This window comes from Saccostrea echinata, unplaced genomic scaffold (assembly GCF_033153115.1).
Source record: "Saccostrea echinata isolate AGI-Se365-2 ecotype Australia unplaced genomic scaffold, CSIRO_AGI_Sech_v1 ptg000009l, whole genome shotgun sequence".
Taxonomy (NCBI): domain Eukaryota; kingdom Metazoa; phylum Mollusca; class Bivalvia; order Ostreida; family Ostreidae; genus Saccostrea; species Saccostrea echinata.
In genome coordinates, this window is record NW_026889758.1 from 32,867,047 (window position 1) to 32,879,408 (window position 12,362).

Consider the following 12,362-nt stretch of genomic DNA (forward strand, 5'->3'; position numbering starts at 1 on the left):
AAAAAAGTGTTCAATCAAGAAAATACTAGTTTTCAAATTTCTTTCATTATGTTCTTTACAGCAATCTGTAACAAGAAAAATTCCACCTCTCCCATGGGTGTAATGATCAGGCACTGGTAAAGGAAAATTTTGATAGCAGAAAATTGCATGTCAAATTAGAGATAAATTAATGAGTTTAGTGTGAGGAGATAACTGGTAGAGCATCTCTGATCAAGCAGGTGTTATCTACATCTCTTGGGAAATGGGCAAAAGGAATCAGTCTCTTAATTAATTGCTTATGTTGTATTGAATTGTTCTTGTTGGCTAGTCTTACTTTCAAGATAAATTTGATGTAATTAAAAGTAATTTGATATTGTATATAATAATTAAAACTTATATGATATTGTATAATATAATTTAAACTAATTATTTATTGTACATTTTTTATTTGAATTTTTATATCTTTACAACAAATTGCAGACTGCCTTGTCTCGCTAAGATGTCATTCGAACAATTGAATCTAAACTGTTTATGATAATTTAACAATATTTGATGGGCGTATCATGCTGTGGTGGGGCACTTTATTTAATGAATGAAACTAAGGTGCAGCCTAATAAAACATCAATACTAATAATTACAGTGTTTTTTATTACATTGAAAAATAGTTTGCAACTATCTGTCATCTTTGTGAGACATGACACTCTGCAAATTGATTTTTGAAAAAAAAATATCATAATTAATTATACAAAATCAAATTGATTTTAATACCTTTATATCAAACTCATTTTAAAAATAAAAGGCTGGTTTTAGTAACTATGTATTTTGACAGACATAAATAACAATTAAGAGACTTAGACAACAGAGATCTTCATTTCTTTCTGCCCAATTCCCCGGAGATATAGATAAGACCTGCTTGATCAGAGATGCCCTAACAGCTTCCCACACTGAACTCATTAATTAATCTTTAACTGGATGCATGTCCACTCATTACTCCCAAGGGACAAATGGACTTACCGGTACACTATCTGCTGTGTAATGGAAAAACTGTTTTTAATACTTTGTGTTTTTTTTTAGTTCTAATGAGAAGTTTTAAGCTGTAGTTCACATTTTTGTACAGATGTTCTAGATTCTATGTCTCAAACCTTAGACATGAACCCGAAATGACTAAGTCAATAAAAATTAAAAAAAAAAAAAAAAAACACCTGTAAAATGCAGAAAAATTATCAAATAATGTTGAAAGTACCAGGTGCACATCTTCATATGGTAAATAATAAGTGTACAAATTTTCATACAAATCTATGCAATAGTTTCTGGGAACAGATCCAGACAAAACCACATAATAAAAATGAAAAAAAACACCTGTAAAATGCAAAAAAATTATCCAATCATAATGAAAATACCAGGTGCACACCTTCATATGGCGAATAATAAGTGTACAAATTTTCAGGCAAATCCTTCCAACAGTTTCCAAGAAATGGTCCAGACAAAATCTCGTCTACAGACAGACGGACATGCTGATTCCAATATACCCCCCCTAAACTTCGTTTGCGGGGGGTATAAAAATATTTTACCTAAATTAATTAGGTATTGGCAATATTATTCTAAGAATAACTTTCATGGTTGCCATGGTAACACAGTGTAACCATGAAAAATCTGTTGCATAATAAGATTGGATTAGTGCTACTATCTTGAGGAAAAACATGAAAATTCAAGACTGGCAAATATACATTCTTAGGACCTTGCAACACCGACATAATAAGAAAAATTGGGATATATTGCTACTTTGCAGTGTTACCATGGCAACAATGTTCCCCTTGTTTAAAGTGACATTTTTTTGCTGCTTTAGGAATTTACTTATCTTTTAATCAAGAAACAAATTATTTGACTCACATTGAATAGTACCTATCTGGTAGTACTCAAGTTGACTATCATATACTGATAAAGTTTGATGAAAAATACAACACTGTTGCTATGGTTACCAAGAAGAGAAAATGTTCGATTTTGTTAACTTTATATCAATATTAAACCCTATGTGCCATCTTCTTGCATCCAGTTAGAGATTGGGTGGTAGTCAAAATTGAAAGTGGGGTTAGTTGTTCATGAATATTAATCATATAAGTTTTGGGAATCTACATACAAGGGTACATATCCAATGAAACAGAATATTTTTCAAATTTTTATGCATATTTTTTTCTGCTTATTTCCATATCAATGATCTATTTGAAGAATTTAATTTGAATTTTTTGAAATGTGAAAAGTATGACCACACCATGCCTTTAAAGATTGATCACCAGTTACATGTATACAGAAAAGTGCTTTTTTAAAAAAATAGGATCAGATTAAAACATACAGAGAGTAAATTTGAAATCCCTTCGTGGTATTAAAACCATGGCAACCATTGCCACCCAATGAGAAATATCATATTTCTTCCTTGGTATATGTTACATTAAGGATCTTTTGTCTATTATTTGGTTGCATTTCAACCTATTAGTTGTTTTTTTTTTAAGTGTATGACTTTATAAATTGAATGAACCAAATTATTACTTTTGAATACTTTGTTTCCATAATAACATATGTAATAGTTGATTTCCCAAATATGTTTATCATGCATTTAAGACATCAGGCCTTCGACTTTCTGAAACAATCATTGCCACTTGTTTGCTTTGCTGAAAACATTAACTATGGGACTCAGAACATGTTAAAAAATGACATTTTTCAAACTTAAGGACATGTTGTCATGGTAACCTTGGCATGTAGCAACCAATTTTTATCTGATTTGAGTTTACGGTATCAAAGACTATTATCATAAAGAGTTTGGAGAAATTCTGAGACTATGTGTGCCACAGTTCCTATATAAAAGTTCAAGTCATTATAGAGAATGGCTCTTTAATATCCAATTTCTGATTCTGTACACAGGGAAATTTTCACCTCCATTCTATTTTTGCCCCTTTCTCCCTAGACACAAGACAGGGCAATTATTTATTCATACTAGAATACAGTATCATTTCTTAAACAGAACCGTGACTGAGGGACTTTAAAACGGAGCAAAATTATTTGCAAGTGTGAAAGGGCAAAAATAACATGGGGTAAAATTAACATTGTATACAGTAATTGCAAATTTGATGAGAACAAATAAGACAATTTAAAAATTTCAATTTAGCAAATTTGTTATAACAGTGTAATTTGTGAAAATGAAATTCAAAAAAATATGTTTAAAAATATACCGCAGTAAAAGACTGTAATGTGTTAGATTAAATTCATTTTTATAATAATTGTTAAAAAATTGTTATAATTATTGAATTTGTTTAATGAATTCAACACTTAAACAAAGTCTGATTTTTTTCAAGAATTACAAATACAGTATCAAATTTTATGTTGGACAATAAAATATATACATTGCTTTTAGTTTGAAATTATCCTTGTAGGAAACTGACACCATGCAATTCCTATTCCTGACCCTAGCTGTTTTTAAAAGTTGTCATATCTGATACGAAAAATACATTTAATAAATAATTTTTGATAGTAATGTTACTAAAACATCACTGGCATCAATTTTACATTTACCTATGATTTTTTTGTTTGTCAAAATCAAAAACCTATACATGTATATAGAATTGTGTCCTCACATAATCTACTTGTGTTCGAAATCTTAATGAACAAAACTGTAGGAGGAGTAGTGGTTTGAAAGAATTTCAAAGAAATTTCTATTTTTAGCAACAATGGCAATGCTTTAGTCGAAATAAGAAACAACGGTACACAGAATTATGAATCGTCGTACAGTATATTTGTGTATCAAATCTTATGGAAACTGGACCATTTGAAACTGTGGGGAGTACCTAGTAGCATTTTGAAAGAATTTCAAAGAAATTTCTATTTTTAGTAATCATGGCAAAATTGTTTGTCGAAATTAAAAACTGAAATAAGAATTATGTACCATAGCACAATGTATTTGTGTACCAAGTCATATTGAAATTGGACCAGAACTTAGGAGGACCAGTGTTTTTGAAAATTGTTTACAGACAGACAAATAGACTGACACCTTACTATTACAACAAATTTGGGCTAGGGGCATACTGCAGAGTCATTGATCATTTACCATATTTTTTTTTTCACACATTCTAAATCTTCTAATTATACACTTATTTACATTAGGTAACCAATTCAACAATTCAATTGTTACAAAAATTGTGTTGCTTTTTTTCATTTTCTCCATGTTTAAACAATTACTACATGTAGTAGCATCTTATTCCATACATGCATATTCATTCATACATAATCATGTATTTAGAAGCAAAAAAATGGTGACATATTCCATATTCCAACAGAACATATCCCTATGACCCAGTAAACAGAGTGTCACTGACCTCAACCCCCAACCCCAACCCCTACCCCTCCACATCCTGGCTCCAAATTTATGATGCTAATGACAATTGATCACAGATGATTTTGATATGTTAATTGCTTGATGACAGTTAAACATAGCTGACTATGATTTTAAATGTTCCATAACAGTTGATCACAGCTGATTATGATTATGATGTCTCCATGACATTTGATTGTGATGTTTATTGCTGAAGTCTATCACAGCTGTTAGTGATGTTTACTGCGTGGTGCTTCTTTGTCGGACATCTGAACGTCTCTTCTCACTAGTTCGTTTTCTGTGAAGTAGAAGAATACTCAAGTTTAAACTTTGCAGCAAGGTGAATCTGCTTTACACTGTAGACTTGCAGTTAATTATTTTATAAAAATATTGTATAATGGAAATTTTTAGTGACCATCTAATTTTGTCATTATTAGTTATGGCAATGTTAAAAATATGTGTAGTTAATTATTAAATCACAAATGTTGGCCAAGAAGATAAAAAGAGTTTATCCTAATTTTTAGTGCTTAAAATCAACCATCCTTATAATAAATGCCCCTTTAGGATAAAATTGCTAAATTTGCTGGTCACGAAAATACCCAGTTATATGGAACTGGATAAATACTTTTCAAAATGTTAAATCTCTGTTTAATTGATATTTAATGTTAGTGATCTTTTTTAAGTGGATAATTATTGATTGCAAATTCAATTGACTCCATTCAAGTAATGCTGAGAACTTTTGAAGGGCTGTGAAAATTTGAATTTGAAATTTACTACTTAATTCCTTAAGGTATGTAAAAATTATTTAAACAAGAGACATTTTTGAAACACTTATGCCCTCCCCATTTGACATACATAAATATAGGGTGCACAAGCCTTTATTATGGGCAGTATACATTATGGGCAGTGTACATGGAAATGAAATTGACCTTTTGAACTTAAAATCAATAGGGGTCATCTACCAGTACTATCTGAGATGCATCAACCAGAAATAGACTTCTACATCACATCTTTAGCAAAAACACCTTTCTCATGTTCAACCTTTGCAGAGATTATGAACGGAAAACAAATAACTGGAAATTTTCTAAGTCCAAGGGGCATAACTCTGTCAAAAATTGCTCGATCATACCCAAAACACAGCTTGACCTAGGTATTCTTATGATAAATCTGTATACCAAATTTCATTTCAGTATATGCAACCTCTGCAAAGAAAATGAATGGAAACTGTTGGTGGACCGACAGACAGACAGACCGACAGACAGCAGCAAAGCAATATGCCCTCCCTTCTTCGAAGAGGGGCATTAAAAACATGCATAGGTCCAAGCATAAGGTGGATGAGGTACTCATAATGTGTAATTTATCCCTGTTACTTACGATGCAATATTATCTAGTTCAGCATTTGCCTCTGCCTGTTCTTCTCTGTGTTTCCTCCTCTTCTCACATAAGAAAATAACAAGACCCAACACAATGACTTCCACAACTATTCCAATAAAAGGCCACACAGCTGCATATTTGTCTGTAGAAATAAAAATTAAGCCATGCAGGTACATGTAATAACTCATTATACATTTAGGGAATACTCAAATACTCTGTAGAAGTTAATTTTTTAAAGATTTGATGCACTTCTCCTTTTTTTAACTATATATTGGTTTTAGAATGGTTCTGTCTTTAATAAAACCATCTGTGGACTGTAATTCTGGAACCCTCAACAGGAGAAAAAAAAGAACAAGGGGTACTGTTTAAATTATCATTAAAAATCACTTTTAAAAGTAATTAATATGCATGCAAAATATTAAGTTACATTAATAAGACAAACATGATGTTTCTGAGAGGATATTTTTAATTTAGTTCTTATACTTTACCAACCCTTTACTCTAACAGTGATGAGTGATGATGTCACTGTATTTAAATCTGAACTTCCTGTGCAAGTATATTTTCCCCGGTCTTCAAACTGCACTTTAAACACCTTTAATACAGCATTCTGATACTTTCGAGTGGGGTCTGTTGATACAGTTCTTCTGTTATCAGGGCTAATATTCATCCCATCAATCTGCCAAGTCACATCTGGATAGGGATATCCGGACACTGGACAAGTCAGTTCCAGGTCCTCATCCTGGATCAGGTTAACCGACTTCGGGAGACTCCTCTCATTGATCCTCACCTCTCCTGTAAGTGTTTAAATTATGGACTTACAATTTCAAGAACCAATTTTGTGCAAAAAGTGATAAATAAATAAGTTCAAAATAATAAAAAATAGAACACATAAACTCAAAGAATTTTGGTCTACTGCTTTTGGTGTCTTAGATTTTTGAATTATAAAGGTTACAGAAAAGATTAAAGCTTCTCAAAACTGCATAAAACTTCTGCCCCACCCGACCCCTCAGGGTCATGATTTGAACAAACTTGAATCTACACTATCTCAAGATACTTCCATATCAATGTGACTAAACATGGCTTTGCTGTTCTAGAGAAATATATTTTAGAGAATTTTTTCCCAATACATAAATATATTAATCTCTAGTAGTGAGTTGTGGTCCCAACCTCCCCCCAGGGGTCATGATTTGAACAAACTAGAATCTACAATACTTGAAAATGCTTCCATATCAATATGACAAAACATGGCTATGCTCTTCTTGTAAAGAAAATTTTCGAAGATTTTTTCCTACATATTCCTATGTAAACCTTGATCCCCCCGTTGTGGCCCCACCCTACCCAAGGAAGTCATGATTTGAACAAACTTGAGTTTACACTACCTGAGGATACTTCCATATCAGTATGACTAAACATGGCTTTGTTGTTCATGAGAAAAAGATTTTTGAAGATTTTTTCCTGTATGCTATTATGTAAAACTTTGATCTTTTGACCCTTTGGGGTCATGATTTGAACTAACTTGAATCTACACTATCTGAAGATTCCATACCAACATGACAGTAATCATGGCTTTGCTGTTCTTGAGAAGAAGACTTTCAAAGATTTTTTTTCCCCAGTATATATTAATTCCCATGTAAAACTTTGATTCCTAATGTGGCCCCACCCTAGCCCTTGAGGTCATGATTTGAACAAACTTGAATCTACGCTTTGTAATGAAGCTTTTACATTAGTTTCATTTTTTCTGACCCAGTGATTCTTGAGAATAAGATTTTAAAAGATTTTTCCTATATGTTTCCTTCACCTAAGGATGCTTTGTTGCAATTTAGGTTGAAATTGACCAAGTTGTTCTAAAAGAAGAATTTGAAAATGTGAAAAGTTTACAGACAAGACACAACAGACCAATATACCCTTTGATCAAAAAAAGCTTACCAGAGCCTTTTGCTCAGGTGAGCTAAAAAGTTTGGCTAAATTTAGTAAATACTGACCTTTAAAAGCCACTGTACTATGTATTACAGACGTACTATTTGTACCCCAAGAAACTGTATAATCACAGCTATAGAGTCCAATATCTGACCAGACTGTAAAATAATGATTATTATTATTATAATACAGTAAAATCTCTTAAAATGAAGTGCCAGGGATGAAGGATGAACAACTTTGATTCTTTATAAACCTAATTCATTATATACAACAAGTTCATAATACATTTTAAAAACAAGATGTGTTTGTGAAACACTGATGCCCCAGTATGGCAGCTTATGGTGAAGGTTAAAGTTTCTCAAATGCAAGTAAAACTCCAGGTCAAGAAATCAAAAATGTTGGTACCCAAAGAAAGGTCTTGTCTCGAGAAATATACCTGTGAAAAATGAAAGCCTTAGTACAAACTGGTGAAAAATTATGGCGAAGGTTAAAGTTTTTTCAAATTAAGTAAAATGGCAACGTCAAGGTCAAATGGTGCCCAAGGGAAGGTCTTGTCACAAGTTATACACATGATCATGAAATGTGAAAGCCGTAGAACCAAATGTTCAAATGTTATGGCCAAGGTTTAAATTTTTTAAAATTAGGTCAAACTACAGGGTCAAGGTCAATGCCAAAATTGTTGGTATCCTAAGGAAGGTCTTGTCACAAGGAATATACATGTGAAGTATGAAAGCCCTAACACCAACTGTTCAAAAGTTATGGCCAAGGTTAAAGTTTTTCAAAAGTAGGTCAAACTCCAAGTTCAAGGTCAAAGGGTCAAAGTTGTTGGTATCTAAAGAAAGGTCTTGACACAAAAAATCCAGATGTGAAGTATGAAAGACCTAACACCAACTGTTCAAAAGTTATGGCCAAGGTTAAAGTTTTTCAAAAGTAGGTCAAACTCCAAGGTCAAGGTCAAATATGATGGTACCAAAAGAAAGGTCTTGTCACAAGGAATACACACATGAAATATGAAAGCCATAGCTCCAATCAATCAAAAGTTATGGGCAGAGTTTTTTGCAGATAAAACAGACAGACAGACGGATGGACAGGGCAAAAACTATATGCCCCCGAATCTTTGATTATGGGGGCATAAAAAAATAGGGTCACTGTGTTCATTCATTACAATTCATTACACATGCCTTTGCTGTAACTATGTTTTACTACACATTGTAACAACAGGCCCATGGGCCACAATGTTCACCTGAGTACATATGGTCCTTCTTGTTCTTCATCAGTAGATTCTTCTTCCTATACATTCATAAAACTTTGACTGCTAGTTGAAGCTTCACCCTACCCCTGGGGGTCATGATTTGAAAAAATATGAATCTATACCACCTGAAGATGCTTCCATATAAATATGACTAACCAAGGCTTTCCTGTTCTTGAAAAGATTTTTTGTATGCATTCCTATTGCCCATTGTGGACCCACCTTACACCTTACCCCTGAGGATCATGATTGAACAAACTTGAGTCTAGACTACCTGAGGATGCTTCCATATGATGACTAACCATGACCTTGCTGTTACTGGTAAAAAGATTTTTGTAAGTTTTTTGTATGTGTTCCTATGTAAAACTTTGATTGTCTATTGTGGACTCATCCTACACCTTACCGCAGCAGGCCATGATCTGAACAACTTGAATCTACACTACCTGAAGATGTTTCTAATTAAATGTGACTGATCAAGGCTTTGCTGTTTTTCCTGTATTTACCCATGTAAAACTTTGTTTGCCCTAAGTGGCCCCACCCTATCCCAGGAAGAACATGATTGAACAAACTTGAATCTACACTTCCTGAGGATGCTTCCATAAAAATACGACCAATCATGAATTTCTCGGAAAAGGATTTTTAAAAGATTTTTCCTTAGTTTTCCTATGTAATACTTTGATACCCATTTTGGTCCCACCCTGTCCCCAGTGGGGTCATGATTTGAATAAACTTGAATCTATACACCTGAGGATGCTTCCATATAAAAATGACTGATCATGGCTTTGCCATTCTTAAGAAGAAGATTTTTCCTATACAATGTATATACCCATGTACTTTTTTCACCCATAATTGCCCCATCCTACCCCTGGAGGTCATGATTTGAAGAAACTCACATCCACACTATGTCAAGAAGCTTTCATATAAGTTTCATCTTTTCTGGCCCACTGGTTCTTGAGAAGAAGAATTTTAAAGGTACCATTAAATTTTTACTAATTCTTAATTATGCCCCCACCTAGTTTTTACTATTTCTTGATTATCTCCCCTTGGAAGAGGATGTGGCCCTTCACTAAACAAAATTAATCCCCTTTACCCAGGCATACCCTGTGTCAAATTTAGTTGAAATTGGCCCAGTGGTTTTAGAGAAGACGATAAAACTGTTAAAATTTTATGACACCGACAACAATGACGACGCACAAATTTTGATTAGAAAAGCTCACTTGATTCTTCGGCTCAGGTGAGCTAAAAAAGTGGTTATTTATACCAGGGGTTAAGAACCCAAGTATGCATTTTTTACTGACAAACATTATACATGCATACCCAGTCATGAACTGTATGCAAATGTTGCCTCCCCTGCCTTCTTAAATTATATCTTTAACCATCACCTTACAACTTCTTAGGATATATCCTTTGATATAAATATTATATTTAGTGAATGATTAATATAAAAGGACTGAATATATTATCATCATCATTGACAATTAGTATTGTTATTCTTCAGAATAATACAGTCAATCTGATTGGTCTACAGCATGTCATGTGCAGGGAGACAATTTGTGATGTCTTCCTCATGTGCAGGGTGACAAATGTGTTGTCTCCCTTCAGAGGACAATAAAATAGCCCAAGTGAGCATGCAGAGTGACAACTGTGTCGTCTCAATTTAGATGAAAATTAAATGTTGTAAACAAAATAACTCATATAATTGATGGTGACAAATAAATTCTAAAGGAGTTGTCAAAGTTGTCTGTTGACATATTATGAAGTGGGTACGAGAACACATGCGATTGACTAATATTTTCAATTCTATTTTATTTAGTTTAGATTTTTCAGGATAATAAAACTATTACAGATTGTTTAGAAAGGAGACATCACAAATTATCAGGTCTGAGTAAGGTAGTCACCAAAGGCTACTTGCACTTGAGGGTGACAACCCTATTCAGACCTGATCATTTGTGATGTCTCCCTTCTAAACAGTCAATAATTGTATAATATCATAATGAAAATTTAGGATAGTATTTTGGGTGCACTATGTCTGTGATAACTGGAAATCATGAAGTAGTGGAACATTAACAAGAGGCCCAAGGGCCTTGAATCGCTCTTCTGATAAATTGTACAACCTATCACTTCTATTTGAAGCCTCTAAGTATCCTGTATATTTAGATAAAGCCCTGAATTCCAAAGGTAGGTCATAATGACCTACATTTTAGAAAAAAAACACTCTGAGAGCCCAATATGATTCTCAGCCAGTTAGTATTGGAGAGTAGGTCATGGTGACCTACTTATCACTTGTCATTCTCTGAGGACCAAAGATGCATCAACTAATTAAGTTTGATGATTCTAAGCCAAATAGTACCTGGAATATTTATATAAAGCCATAAAATTTCAAAAGTAGGTCATGTTGACCTACTTTTCAGTTGATGTACTCCAAGGACCCAAGATGCAACAACTGACAAAGTTTGATAATTCTAAGCCAATTAATACCTAAAATATTTAGTTATAACCATAAAATTTCAAAAGTGGGTCACAGTGACCTACTTTTCAGTTGACATACTTTGAACTGACAAAGTTTGATGATTCTTAGCCAATTAGTACCTGACAAAATATTTAATCAGGTCACAGTGACCTACTTTTCAGTAGATGTACTCCAAGCACCCAAGATTCATCAACCAACAAAATTTGATGACTCTACGCAAATTAGTACTCAAAAATATTTAAATCTATCCATAAAATTCCAAAAGTATTCAGAGTGACCTACATTTTAATCAACATACTCCGAGGAACAAAGATGCATCAGCTGACAAAGTTTGATAATTCTAAGCCAATTAATACCTGATATATTCAAACAAAGCCATAAAATTTCAAAAATAGGTCACAGTGACCTACTTTTCAGTCAACTAATTCTACGGACCTAAAATGCATCAACTGACAAAGTTTGGTGATTCTAGGCCAATCAGTACCTAAAAATATTTTTAAAAAGCAATAAAACTTCAAAAGTAGGTCACGGTGACCTACTTTTCAGTTGACTTACTCTGAAGACCCAAGATGCATCAACTGACAAAATTTGATGATTCTAAGCCAATTAGTACCCAAAATATTTAATTATAGCCATATAAAATGAAAAGTAGGTCACAGTGACCTACTTTTCAGTCGACCTACTCTGAGGACCCAAGATATATCAACTGACAAAGTTTGATTATTCTACGCCAAATAGTACCAAAAATATTTAAATATAGCCATAAATTTTTAAAAGAAGGTCACAGTGAACTTATTTTCAGTTGATGTTTTTTGAGGACCTAAGATGCATCAACTTACAAAGTTATATGAGCATAGACCTTAAAATGTCCAAAATATGGCTCTAAAATGCTTTGAAATTGAGTGCCTGCAAGTTCAAAAAGTAGGTCACTGTGATCTACTTTTTAATCAGTATGTTTTATGGCCCCAAGATGCATCATCTTACAAGATTTAATGATTCTATACCTCTCAGTA

The 12,362-nt window shown here is 33.2% G+C and overlaps 1 protein-coding gene across 1 annotated transcript in view; it reads right to left on the reverse strand.

Annotated features, from left to right (window-relative positions):
• Positions 1–4,488: 4,488 nt before the first annotated feature.
• Positions 4,489–12,362, reverse strand: part of LOC133182660 (hemicentin-1-like) — a 55,204-nt gene continuing 47,330 nt past the window's right edge. Inside the window, exons 11-14 of the mRNA XM_061317514.1 lie at positions 7,696–7,788; positions 6,206–6,505; positions 5,714–5,855; positions 4,489–4,637 (exon numbers count right to left, since the gene is read on the reverse strand). Of these exons, the coding sequence (XP_061173498.1) occupies positions 4,580–4,637; positions 5,714–5,855; positions 6,206–6,505; positions 7,696–7,788 (593 nt within the window). The 3' untranslated portion in view covers positions 4,489–4,579. The remainder of the gene's footprint in view (positions 4,638–5,713; positions 5,856–6,205; positions 6,506–7,695; positions 7,789–12,362) is intronic.